General features: G+C 34.7%; 1 protein-coding gene across 10 annotated transcripts in view; it reads left to right on the top strand.

Moving 5' to 3' along the window:
* The window catches only part of KIAA0586 (KIAA0586 ortholog), a 125367-nt gene that overhangs the window by 29718 nt on the left and 81330 nt on the right, over nt 1–14319 (top strand). For all 10 annotated transcript variants that reach the window (XM_024731470.1, XM_024731465.1, XM_024731467.1 and 7 more), the window contains 8 exons: nt 1863–2016; nt 3265–3432; nt 4655–4778; nt 8687–8819; nt 9426–9643; nt 10050–10122; nt 11561–11788; nt 12752–12926. In XM_024731470.1, coding sequence (XP_024587238.1) covers nt 1863–2016; nt 3265–3432; nt 4655–4778; nt 8687–8819; nt 9426–9643; nt 10050–10122; nt 11561–11788; nt 12752–12926 — 1273 coding nt within the window. The remainder of the gene's footprint in view (nt 1–1862; nt 2017–3264; nt 3433–4654; nt 4779–8686; nt 8820–9425; nt 9644–10049; nt 10123–11560; nt 11789–12751; nt 12927–14319) is intronic.

Here is a 14319-nt window from a genome sequence, read left to right as displayed (position 1 = left end):
TTAAAAAGAATGAACATTCTTATGCCTTTTGAATATGAGGCACTGGGCTATTATAAAAAGAAGAATTATCCTCACAGAGAGCTGATAGTATAGTTTCTTATTTATTTTGGAATTTCTAAGTCCTGGGATACTACCCAGCACTCAGGTACTCAGTATACTTTCTTTTTGAATGAGTGAATGACCAGCATCGTAAATGCATTGGTTTTTTTTAAAATAAATTTATTTATTTTATTTATTTAATTTTGGCTGTGTTGGGTTTTCGTTGCTGGGCGCGGGCTTTCTCTAGTTGAGGCGAGCTGGGGCTACTCTCCGTTGCGGTACACAGGCTTCTCATTGCAGTGGCTTCTCTTGTTGCGGAGCACAGGCTCTAGGCACGCGGGCTTCAGTAGTTGTGGCACGTGGGCTCAGTAGTTGTGGCACGCGGGCTCTAGAGCTCAGACTCAGTAGTTGTGGCGCATGGGCTTAGTTGCTCCATGGCATGTGGGATCTTCCCAGACCAGGGCTCAAACCCATGTCCCCTGCATTTGCAGGTGGATTCTTAACCACTATGCCACCAAGGAAGCCCTGCATTGGTTTTAATTTACTTTTTTTCCCTACTTAGTATGCAGTTTAAAAACTTTTAAAAATAAAATTAAAATATAACATTCAGAAGAATATATAAAAATAAGCTTATCATAGCTCAATATAAGATCACAGAGTGAACACTAATGTCCTATTATTTTCAAGACTTCCTAATAGAGCTTGTCTTGAAATTTTCATGGGATTAAGATATTATTTTTATTGGAATGATTATGGGCATATAAAATAAAGTTTTAGTAAGTACTCCATACATTACTAAAATTGAGTGTGCAGCATGTCATCTGGAGAGGCTAGGGGTGGGCCTATCAGAGTGCTGGTCCCCAGTCTACAGGTAACTTTGCTTCTCTGAACCTTGATTTCTTTACCTAGAAAATATTTTTGGTTCAGGATAGAATGAGATGACACATTTGAAAAGCACATTGAGTTTTTTTAAGGTAGTTCTAGGTGCCTGCCATTCATTTATCCTTCCATAAATAAACGCATAATTTATTAACTTTCTGATTTTGGAAGAATGGAATCTTTGCTAATTCAGACATCTTATTTATAAAGCCTATAACTACAGAGAAAATTGAACTTTGAGTATTTTAGTAGTTCAGTTAAGGCTTAATGAAATGAAATTCTTTTTGAAGAGTGATCTCAACACACTTTTAAGAATTCTGTAAAACTATAAATCTTTTCGGTTTTTCTTTGCCTAGCATAAAACTCTTTTAAAATCAGTTTTATTAGTTAAGATACTTACACATTTCAGATGTTTTAATAGTGTTAAAACTGTGTTGTCACTATAGTTTCCATTTATACGTAAATGCATAAATTACTGCTGCTACTATGCGCGGCTACTATTTTATTTGAGTGCTTTCTGTCAATGGTTATTAAACCTTTAATTAAAATAAAATCTTACCATCCACGATATAAAAGATGAGATGTTTTGGTTTTAAATTCTCTGGTTTAAGTAGAGGTCTAGGGCTAGGGTCCCTTCTTCCTGGTCCTCTCCTACCCTGCTTCAGTGTCTCTTGAGCCATCTCTGAGGTGAAAAGGAAGAAACTGAGGTTTAGAATAAATTAAGTGATCAGGGCCACACGGCAGAGCCAGACTTAACCCAAGTGCTATTATATGCTTCCAGTGGCATTGCTGTTGCAGTAGATAGTTGCATGTAATGTATGTATTTTCATTGTTTATTAAATCTAATAGATTGTTTTCAAGTCTTCTAATAAATTCAAGGTATTTTGTCATCTAACTCTTTCAAATGATATTTGAAATTAACAAAGTAATTTTATGTTTTCTAGACTCACTTCATTAGTGCTGCACTCAAGACTAGTAGTTTTCAGCCTGTTACTGTGCCCCCTTCTAGAGCAGTGGAAAAGTATTCTGTAAAACCAGACCATTTGAATTTTGGTAGCAGTAATCTATCTTCACATAACACCTTTGCTTCCAAACAAGGTAAAAATATGTAGTTTTCTATGAATAAAAAATGCCAGCTATGAATGTTCTTTGCAGTATATAAGCTGAAAACTTACTTACAAGGTTGTGAGAGACTCTTTGTTTTATAAAATTAGGTTTTGTTTTTTTTTAGGTCAGGTAAGTTTTAGATTATTTTGAAACTTGTTCAGTCAAGTTATGGATCATGTTCTACTTAATGGTTTTAATTAATAACTTTCATAAATTGTCAGAAGCACTTCTATATAGATTTAGAAAAATTTTACTTATCTAGCACCAAAAATGCTTGTCATCAATTCACCAACTTTCTGACAAACTGGATATTTACTGTTTTCTTGATTCTGTCAGGGGAGAAACCATCTGAGTACAATTAGAAACTATTTCTAAATATTTTCAAAGAGTTAGTAATGCAAGTCTCTTTTAGTGGAATTTTAAAAATCTCTTTATAAAAACAAAGGAATACATAGCTTATTTGTGTTAATCCTTTGGAATTTAAACTATATCAATAAATGTATCTCCAAATTATTGATATTTGAATAATGAACTAATGAAAATCAAGGGCCTATCCCTTTAATGATATACAGATCCATGTAGTACAATATTCCCGACATTTGATTTGTTAGAACATTGTTGGATCACAGACCTGTTAAAGGTTCCTTATACTTGCAAGGTGCTTTACGTTTCCCCCAAGTGAGTGGGTCTTACAAAACTTTTGTGAAGTGATGTGAGTCAGTTTTAAAGTTGTAAAGGGAGGAAGATGAAGCCCAGAAAGGTTATGACTGCCTGCTCAAGGTCACCTGGCTTGAGAGTGAAAGTATCAGGGCTACAGCTGGAAGTCAGGTTTCCACGCTCACCGTTTATTGTTGTCTAATGTATCTTGTACTTTAAAGTGGGATCTCTCTAGAACAAAGTATATAAAAATTTTAAGACTTGCTATACTTAGCACCAGATGGTCTTACCAGTTTTCATTGCCATGAGCAGTATCTGGCTATGCCATTTTTCACCACAACTTGAATAGCACTGAATATTGTCATATTTTTTCTTATTTATTAGGTATAAGTATAAAGTGTTTATAGTTTGTATTCTTCTGATTCTAGTGAGGATGAACTTATTTCTATATATTTGTTAATAATTTGAGTATCCTATATAATTTTTGTTTTATTTTTAAAATATGGGGAAGAGTAATATTACAATTTAAATGTTTTTTAAAAAGTAAGTTAAATTTATTATTTTCTTTATTTTCTATTGAAGCACCTTCAATAGAGGTTGAAGATACCAATTTTGATAAACAGAAATCTCCTTTGGAGACACCAGCACCTCGCAGATTTGCTCCTGTACCTGTTTCAAAGGATGATAAAATATCAAAGAGGGAAAATCCTACGGATAAAAAAGAAAATATGGAGATGTCACGTCATACAGGTAATAAAGCAATTATAATTAGCACCCACTACTTTTATTAGACCCATCTCAAATTAGGAACAGATTTCCACACTCATGATTTATAATTCTCTAATGTGCCTTGTAGTAGCTGAAGTAGGCTCTCTATTTTTAATATTTGTATTTAAATGATACTTTCTGGGCAAATCAAGCTTCTTTAGATTCTTTGTAGAAGGAGTTGGAGATACACCTTTATAATTATTCTGACTATCTTCAACATGTTATTACTTAAACCTTTAATGAAAAAAATTTGTTATTAATAAATAAAAAATAATGCTTTATAGAAGGTAAGGTTGATTATCATGTTTACTTATATTGTTTTTAAGTGTGAATTTAAATACTAAAACTCAGAGAAATTTAACATTTATTATTGTGTTCAATTGGAAAAAGTGCTAATAACCTTTATAAGTGACAGGAAATAATAATTTGTTATAGACACTTAAAATATAGCCTTTCTAGTAAAAGTAAGTAAAAATGTTAAATATAAGCTTTCATTTTTGGAGTCATTTAAATGCATTCCAGTCTTGTCTTGGACACATTTAAAGAATCTTAAGGAATTTAAAAGATAATAAAATCTTTAATTAATAAACTAACCTCACCAAAAAAAAAAAAGTTTGTTATGTAGTCTCATTAAAGATGAGGCTAAAAGGAAGATTCAACCAATAGTTGTTGTGAAGAAATAGTTAAATCTCCCTTTTACTGTTTATAAAAATAGTTACAGGGCTTCCCTGGTGGCGCAGTGGTTGAGAGTCCACCTGCCGATGCAGGGGACACGGGTTCGTGCCCCAGTCCGGGAGGATCCCACATGCCGCGGAGCGGCTGGGCCCGTGGGCCATGGCTGCTGAGCCTGCGCATCCGGAGCCTGTGCTCCGCAGCGGGAGGGGCCACAGCAGTGAGAGGCCTGCGTACAGCAAAAAAAAAAAAAAAAAATAGTTACAGTTTACTGGGCTTTGTGATGATGTTACTTCTCATTCAAATTCCTTTCTTCTGTGATGGAAATAAATTCAGGCCTAAAATTTTACCGGTATAGTTTCCTTGAGTTATAAATATTTAGTTTTATTGATGAATGTATGTATAGTCTACATTGTAAATTGAGTAGGTCATCACCACATGAAACTAATTTAGTACAAATATATGTGAGATAGTATATAAAAGAGAAATGAATTAGTACTTGAAAAATGATACTGTATTTTTTCTATTGTAGAAGATGTAGGACTCTTGGAACAAATCTTGAATAACTATGATTCTTTGACAAGAATAAGTGAATCTTCAGACAAAAACTTACTAACTAGATCAAAAATAGGATGGAATCCTGAGAGGAGAAACAGGTAAAAACAAGAGATTGGAATAAAAGCTACATTGAAAAGAGCTTTGTTTATATTTTTAAAATTTCTTTAGAAATTTTAGTGAATTTAAAACATTGCTTTAAAAAATTGTCTTAGATTTAGTTACTGTTTTCTTCTGCTAATAGATCTTTCCTCTTTTCTATAATTATGAATACATCTAATTTTCTCAAACTGTGGATTATTTACTATTCATTTCTGATGAAATGCCATCTGGGATTTGCTTCAATAATAATCCATTGCAGGGGCCTCCCTGGTGGCACAGTGGTTAAGAATCCACCTGCCAACACAGGGGACATGGGTTCGAGCCCTGGTCTGGGAAGGTTCCACATGCCGTGGAGCAACTAAGCCTGTGCACCACAACTACTGAGTCTGTGCTCTAGAACCTGCAAGTCACAACTACTGAAGCCTGAGCACCTAGAGCCCGTGCTCTGCAACAAGAGAAGCCACCACAATGAGAAGCCAGTCCACCGCAACGAAGAGTAGCCCCTGCTCACCTCAACTAGAGAAAGGCCGCATACAGCAACGAAAACCCAACACAGCCAAAAATAAACAAATAAAAATAAAATAAATTAATTAAAAAAAATCCATTGCAGGGTGGGGAAAACTGGGTTGGAAGTATAAATGAAATGAGAATAGCCGTAAGTTAGCCATTTTTGTAGTTGAATAAAGGTATATAGAGGTCATTATATTATTCTTTCTACTTTTGTGTATGTTTGAAACTTTACATTATAAAGAGTTTTTAAAAAGTCAAGTAAATCTAAGCCACTATAATTTTTTTTGAATGTCATGAAAACTACAATAATAAAAACTAAACGTGTCACATTTTGCATAATCTCATAAGAAGACATTACAATTTTTGTCCATTATGTTTAATGTAATTACTGATAAAGTAAGATTTATGTCTGTCATGTTGTTATATGTTTTTTTATATCTTAGGTCTTTTTTTATTCCACTATTCCTCCATAATGTCTTTTTTTTAATTAAATAGATATATTCTAGTATAAGATTTTCATTCCCTTGTTGCTTCTTTTACTATATTTTTTGAGTTTTTTCTCAGTGGTTGCCCTAGGAATTACAATTAACATCTTAATTTAAAATGATCTAGTTAGGATTAATACCAATTTAATTTCTATAGGATTCAAAAACTTTGCTCTGATATAGATTGATTCCCTCCCCCTTCCTTTCTGCTATTATTGTCATACAAATTATGTCTTCTTGCATTATAAGTTTGTCTATACAGCTTGATAATTATTGCTTTATGCAGTTGTCTTTTAAATCTGATAGAAGAAAAGAGTTATAAACAAAAATAATTTAATACTGTCTTTTATATTTACCTATGTAGTTAACTTTTACCAGTACTCTTTGTTTCTTCACATGGGTTTGAGTTAGTTTGTGGTGTCCTTTTATTTCACTTTGAGGGACTCTTTTTAGTATTTACTGTAGAGTAGGTCTGCTGGTGATGAATTCTCTCAGTTTTGTCTATCTAGGAATGTCTTAATTTCTACCCTTGAAGGGTAGTTTTGCCAGATGTAGAATTTTTGGTTGACACTCTTTTTCTTTTAGTGCTGTGAATATGTCATCTCACTGCCTTCTAGACCTCATGATTTCTGATGAGAAGTAAGCTGTTAATCTTCCTGAGGAAACTGTATATAATTTTTCTCTTGCTGCTTTCAGGATTCTCCCTGTGTCTTAGGCTTTTGACAATTTGACTATGATATAGCTAAGTGTGGATCTCTTTGAGTTTATCCTCCTTAGATTTTGTTGATCTTCTTGGATGAGTGGATCAATATTCATTGAATTGGGGAAGGTTTTGGCCATTATTTCTTTACACAGTTAAATAGTGCACATGACCTTTTTTTTCTCTCCTAGGGCTGTGTTGTATGCTTGATGATGTTCCACAGGTCTCTGAGACTTTTAATATTTTCATTCTTTTTTTCTTCTGTTCCTCAAACTGGATAATTTCAATTAATCTATCTTTAAATTTGCTGATTCTTTCTTTTGCCAATTTGAATATGCTGTTTAGCCCGTCTAGTGAATGTTACATTTCAGTTATTGTATTTTTCAACTCTCAGAATTTCTATTTTTTTAAAAATAGTTTTTATCTTTATTGATATTCTTTGGTGAGACTTCATTCTTTTAGGTTTCTTTTTGGCTGTGTCGTGCAACTTGCAGGATCTTAGTTCCCTGAGCAGGGGTTGAACCCAGGCCCTCGGCAGTGAAAGCGTGGAGTCCTAACCAGTGGACCACCAGGGAGTTCCTGAGACTTCATTCTTATACTTTCTTTTAATTGTAGTAGCTCATTTATGTTCTTTTTCTAGTAAGTCCAATATTTGGGGTTCCTCAAGGACAGTTTCTACCGACTATGCTTTTTCCTGTGTCTGAGTTATACTTTCCTGTTTCTTTGTGTCTCACAACATTTTTGTTGAAAATTAGACATTTTAATGTGCCAGTTCTGGAAATCAGATTCTTCCAGCAACTGCCGCCCCGTCCAGCGTTTGTTGGTATTGCTGATTGTTGTTGTTCATGTTGTTGCTGTTTGTTGAGTGATTTTCCTGGACTAATTCTATAATTTTAATTCTTTATCATGTGTAGCAAGTCTCTATTTGGTTAGCTAAGTCTGCTAATGATTGGAAGGAGATTTCCTTATCTGCTTTGAATGAATAAGTCTCCCTGTCTTTGCAAGGGGCTGTGTGTGTGTGTATGTGTGTGTGTGTGTGTGTGTGTGTGTGTGTGTGTATCTACATGTTGGGGCGTACCTTCAGTGCTCCAGCAGTTTATAAGTCTGTCTTAACCTTAACTTCCTACTCGCACAGAGCCCATGGTCAGTCAGATGTGAAAGATTAGGCCCTTTTTAGGTCATTCTTTTGCATGCACATAGCCCTGTACATGCACATGACCTTCTAGATCCCCAGTAATGTGTTGGAGCTTTTCAGAACTCCACCATGGACATCTCATTCCCCAAATTTTTGGTTTATTGTTTACCCTCTTGTTTGCCTCAACTGGCATGACCCCCTCAGGCAGCTAAGATGTTGAACAATTGGCACTGTTTTCGAAGAATGACCTGGGGATGGGATTTCTCACTGAGATAAGTCTGAGTCAGGTCTAAGGAGAAACCCTGAGAAGGGACTTTTTGAGGGGCTCCAAACTCGTTCTTTTTAGTGGTTGTGAGGCTGTTGGTTTTCTTTTTTTAAAAAATGTTTATTTATTTATTTTGGCTTTGCTGGGTCTTAGTTGTGGCACGTGGGATCTTTCTTGAGGCCTTTTTAGTTACTGCATGCAGGCTTCTTAGTTGCAGCATGCAGACTTCTTAGCTGTGGCATACATGTGGGATCGAACCCGGGCCCCCTGCATTGGGAACATGGAGTCTTACCCACTGGACCACCAGGGAATTCCCGAGTCTGTTGATTTTCAAAGCTACCACAGAGTTGGGGAAAGGGCTCTGGGAATAGGGCAAGTTAAAAATGCCATAGAGCTTGCTGTTCTTGTCAGCCATTTTCTTACTTAAATATTCCTTGGGTTGTTGCAAGCTTTTGTTTAATTTCCAGCGTTCTGCAAAAGCTGATTTGACCATTTTTGCTAGTGTTCTCTTTACTCTTAACAGGAGTAGATTTTTAGAGATTCTTACTCCACCATTCCAGAAGTGCTTTTGCACGTTAGCTTTTTCCTGCTCTTTTTCTACTATTCCTAAACCAGTCTGGCCAGAGTAATCTTGTTTCTTGTAATTTTTGGTGTTTCGTATGTTTAATCACATAACTGATTAATTCTGTTGTACAATTTTAATAAGACTCATTTAGAATTCATATAACTAAGGATGTATCAAAGATTTATATAATCAACTGTTTACTAAATTTATGACAATTTAGAAAACTTTAATTTTAAATCTTTTACAGCATTGACCCTCTATCCACTCAGAAATTTCCTTCCTATGAAGAACTAGGAACAGCTAAAGTGACCGTGCAGAAGTCTGATGATATTCTTCATGATCTTGGCCAAAAGAGGAACGAAACAAATGGCATACTCCAGGTAAGGTGGGAGCAAGATACTAAAATTAATGATTAGTAAAGGTAAAAATTACGAAGAAATAAAGTTATTAAGACAGAAAGCAAGAGGAATGGTGAAGACAAAGCATGGAAAGACATGTCAGCCCAGCCTGTTCCCCTTACAAAACTTTTCCAAAAGCCCTCATCAAGTGATTTCTACTTACTGCTCCTTGGCTAAGACTGAGCCACATGGCAACCTGTAGCTCTCCAGCTTCTGTTGGAGAGGAAGGAAGGCGGAAGGGAACTGTGAATGGCCCTCGTTTATCCAGTTCACATTGTCTGCTCTGCCTACCTAGAGCCAACTTGCTCTTATTTTGTTTTAGCTTTCTTCACCAGATAGAGCTTTTGTTGGCCACCAAACTGCTGTGGGCTTCCCAGCCCCATTTCACTGAACATTCACATTAGTGCTTCTAAATGGAAAGAAACTTTAGTTGCCAAGTATTCTTTTATAGCTCTTCAATTTGACAAATTGATTCCTTAGACTATATTGGCATAGTATATGTCCCAAACTATAGTAATAGCTCTTATTTGGATTAAAATATTAATATGAGTTTTACATATTAACATTCTTGCCTTTTTATCTTTTAAGCCAAAAGAATCTCAGATTGTGTCAGGGGTTGCTGATCTTCCACAGAATTCCATTAAGCTTCAAATAACCAATACGAGATCCATATTGAAAGATGCTGAGAAGATTTTGAGAGGAGTACAAAACAATAAAAAAGTACTTGAAGAAAACCTGGAAGCTATTATTCGTGCAAAGGATGGAGCTGCCATGTATTCATTTATCAATGCTCTATCTACCAACAGGTAGGACAGGATGTTGGCATCCCAAGGTTTTTTTTATGAAACTGCCAGTTTACAGGCTCTCGTAATTTTTTTTCTAAGTGCTTCATTTTGTTTTAGTGTGTTTTAATGTTTAGAAAATGTTCTTCATTGCCTTTGACATGTGGACTTATTATAAAGTTGGAATTTGGGTATGTACATGTTGCTATTATTTTTCACAGATGTTAATTTTCCCTGTTTTTTTCTCTCCTTGGTACATTTCTTCTGGGATCTACATGTGCTTTTCAAACATTCGATGAAACTAATAACATTGGTTTTTCATTTTCAGATGAAGGATATTGGGCTACACAATAGATTCAAAACTAGGTAAGAGATCTATTCTTAGGACCTTTAATGTTAATTTAAGAAAATTCTTTTTTCTGTTTTGTAGAGAGGTGTCAGAGAAGATTCGGATCAGAAAGGCAGTAGATAACTGGATTAAAACTATTTCTGCAGAAATTCAAGTAGGTATTGGGAAAAAAAAGAATTAATTGAATTCTTAGGAGATAACATTTATTACAATTTACAAGTATCATACATATTCTCAAAATATTCCTTTTAAGTCCACTGATAATTCTTAATTTCACTCTTTATACTTACTTAGTAATAAGTTTCATTTTACTTAACATGTGCTTTGTCTCATAAATTATATTATGGCTGTTAACTGGAAAATTGTGGATAATAACTAAAATATGAGTGATTTGAAAGAAAATTTAGGAAAAGCATTTAGAAAAGAAAGAAGTATACTTACAAAAAAAGGATCCTTTAAAAAGAAAGACAGCAGATTTAGAAGCATTGGCTTACCAAAGTACAAACATCAAAGTTACTTAAAAGGAAAATACTCCACAAGATTTTTAAGGTTACTAAGTTTAGAGAAGTCAGTTCCAGCTGGAAAAACTGCCACTTTCTCACCTCCACAAAGCTCATGGTGTATCTTCAGACATTAGCATTGCAAAAATCCACGACAGTTGTTTTTATCAAGGGGTCAGTAATTTAAAGGAAATTCTTAAAATTCTATGTATTTGAAGAAGCAAAACTAGACAGGGTAACTTATTTTTACCTTGGGATGCAAAGTGTTTTTTCCTGACTGTAAGATGTGTGTATCTACGTACTCACAGTGGTAGAAGATGAAGTGTTAGTTTTTTTGGTTTGGGGGATTTATTTTTGTTTCTTTCTTGTTTTTTGTTTTTGGGGGGTTTTTTGGCCTCACTGTGTAGCTTGTGGGATTGAACCTGGGCCCTCAGCAGTGAAAGCACAGAGTCTGAACCATTGGACTGCCAGGGGATTCCCTAATATACACTTTTAAACACTGTTGTTTTAAGAATATATGTCTTTAATATGGTTATAAAGAATTTATATTAACTGCTATGTAATGCGCCAGAAAAAAAGTGAGCTAAGCGTCAGAAGACTTGGAGTTCATATCTGGTTCTGCAGACGACTAGCAATATATGTCACTCTATAACTGTGGATTTCATGCAAAATATGCTTGTTTAAACCTACAAGTAACTTTAATTTATAAATAAATCTCAGCATATTATTACAAAATTGTTTACTTTTTGGAAACTTATATTTTAATTTAATTTTTGGAACAGTTACTGTATTCATATGTTTTAAACATCAAGAAGTATAAAAAGCTTTATAATGAAAAGTTGCCCTCTTATCCCTGAACATCATCTACTATTTCTCATTCCCTCTGCTCCATAAAACACCAGTCTTTTTAATTTTTTGTTTATTCTAAAAAGAATTTTTATTCATATGTAAACCAATATCATTTACTTATAAAGTCTTTAAAACTGCTAAATTATATTTCTATAGCAGCAGAAAATGAATTCTAGTACTTTTGATGTGAAAGCATTACTACTTGGATAGATTTTAAGTAATTTTAATTTTGGTTATGTTAAGGATGAACTGGCAAGAAAAGATTATGAACAAAAGAGATTTGATCAGAAGAACCAAAGGACCAAGAGAGTTCAGAACATGAGTAAAGATATTAAAACCAACACACAAGACAAAACGGTAAACAACTCTGTAATTCCAAGAAAACATTCTCAAAAACAAAAAGAGGAGCAAATTAGAAATCCACCTACAAGGAGCATGCCTGCTTCAAGCTTACAGAAAGAGAAAAAAGAGGTAAGATCCTAATCTGGTTTTGTGATGTAAATGTTGCATTATAATTGATCATTTTTTAAAGACATAAATAAGGAAATGACTATGAAAATGTTTTAAAAATATGAATGACTATACAAATGTAAACCATCTTTAAACTATTGATATTTAGAGTTTTGGATATCCATCATGTAGAAATCACTGCACAAAGTATACAGTTCCTTCCTTCTGACATCTCACACTTATAATCACAGTATTTCAGTTACAGCAGGTATATCTAGAGATCATCTAGTCCAAAAATTAGATCCTCTAGTTCATGGTATTCAAAATTGTATTTCATCTTTGTATGTTTTGTGTGTGTGTGTGTGTGTGTGTGTATAAATTTTAGTTTGTTTATTTTTCAGTTTAACAAATGTCTGTTTAGTGCCTAGTGATTGCGAGGCATGGCACTAGATCCTAGAGGGAATTTTTTGGCTGTTCTAACTAAGCTGTAACTTTGTTAATGCCAAACATGGATTGTTGGGCAGATTCATAAAGCATCTGATTAATTCAGTACTTAGTACTTAGAAGATGCTCAATAAATGCTACCTTTCTGTGGCATTTAGTTGTGATTGAAGGTGAGATCAGGAATGTAGGAAATTATTTAAAGACTTGGTTTATGTTATTTTACTGTACTTGACAGTTATTACTTTCATATGTAAAATGTGTTTAAACTTACTTTTTGGTGCTGAAAGTATGCTTAGTAGTGTAAGAAACTTCATGTTTTTTGGGTGGAAGATTTTTGTATTTAATTTTCATGCTTTGGAAAACTTTATAACTGTAGTTTGAGAACTATCTCCAGAATTTAAGAGCCATTCAACGTAGAGGACTTTCCTGACCTGATCATTCTTAGTATAGTACTTAAGTTGGCAAAAGGGGTTTTTAGAAAAATGAGATAAGTGTTTGATGACTATTTTGCTGGTGAGTTGAATAACTTTGTATACTTAGGGGTTTTTGAAAGCAACCACAGTGGTACAAGACAAGGATTATATGTTACAAATCTATGGAAAACCAGTTTATCAGGGTCATCGCAGCACTCTTAAAAAAGGACCATATCTCAGATTTAATTCTCCATCTCCTAAGTCCAGACCACAGAGACCAAAAGTAATAGAGCAAGTTAAAGGTAAGGAACCTCATTTTTTGGTGATAAAACTCATTTTTTGTGGTATTGGTTTAATATGTAGAGTTTAATTTTTGCTTTTTATTACTTATAAATACTGTTCAAATTATGTAATGCTTAGGGATGGAAACATTTCCTTTTAGGAAAGTAGGGAAAAATAGACCAGATTCAAGATAGGATCAGTGGGGAAAAAATAGGATTAGATGGTATCTTCAGATAAAGCATGATAAAAGTTATGAGATGATGACTTTTAAGCCATTTAAATTATAATCTAGGGAACGTAGACATTTCCTTGCAAAGCTTACTCCATCACATTCTTTTTTTTTTTTGCAGTACGCGGGCCTCTCACTGCTGTGGCCTCTCCCGTTGCGGAGCACAGGCTCCGGACGTGCAGGCTCAGTGGCCATGGCTCACGGGCCCAGCCGCTCTGCGGCATGTGGGATCTCCCCAGACCGGGGCATGAACCCACGTCCCCTGCATCGGCAGGTGGACTCTCAACCACTGTGCCACCAGGGAAGCCCCATCACATTCTTTATGAACAGAAAGATAAGCCATATGCTGTACATTATCATAAAAGTGCTTATGGGCACTTTTGCAGTTTGGTTTGTCCTCAAAGAGCCTTAGTTAGCAAAGGGGAAAAATTTTTTTGTTACTTTTGTACACAACTAAAAATACCTTTATCACTATATGTTTTGACTCACACCTACCATTTCACTAGTATATTTAAATATAACTCTTAGTTAAATATTGAGTCCGTTGACTTTGGTTGCATTTTGATGTTTCTCAACTTGTGCTTTAGCAGTCTGTAAGGCACTTTGGCAACATGCCATCACTCATGGATCCCAACTCATTTACCTTTCTGATCCTTTCTGGAAGTTGAAGCTGTGGCAGTTGCTTTATTTTTCTTTCCTTTCCTTTCCAAAAGTTAGTTGATCATATAGGGTGTCAGTTTATCTACAAATCCTATAGATTTTATTTTACTAAGCTTGTGGATGATATTTACCCTAATGTTTCCTTGTTTCTTAGAGCTTGCTATTGACTTATATTTGGGGTTTGGTAAGCCTTTGCAAAAAATAAGTTAAGGTTTTAAAATACTTTTAAATCCAAAAATCACTTTATGAAGTAATCCTTTTAATGGTAGAAGTGATTGAGAACCTATGGACCTAGGCTTCTCCTTGGGCCTTGGTGCCTGTTATTCCCTCTGCCTGGAGGGCTTTTCTGTCAGACCCTTGCATGGCTCAGTCAGTTCTTTCAATCTCTGCTCTTAGCTGTTAGCTCCTCAGAGAGGTCTATGTTGACCATCCTATCCAAAATGTTATCATTTAACCCTCTCTATTCCTTTGCCTGTTGTTCCTCATAGCACTTTTCACCATCTGACATTATACTTTTATTTGTT

Source organism: Neophocaena asiaeorientalis, unplaced genomic scaffold, assembly GCF_003031525.2.
Source record: "Neophocaena asiaeorientalis asiaeorientalis breed wild unplaced genomic scaffold, Neophocaena_asiaeorientalis_V1.1 scaffold603, whole genome shotgun sequence".
In the NCBI taxonomy this organism is placed as follows: domain Eukaryota; kingdom Metazoa; phylum Chordata; class Mammalia; order Artiodactyla; family Phocoenidae; genus Neophocaena; species Neophocaena asiaeorientalis.
The sequence above is the reverse complement of the archived record's forward strand: the minus strand, read 5'-3'. Positions and strand labels throughout refer to the sequence as shown.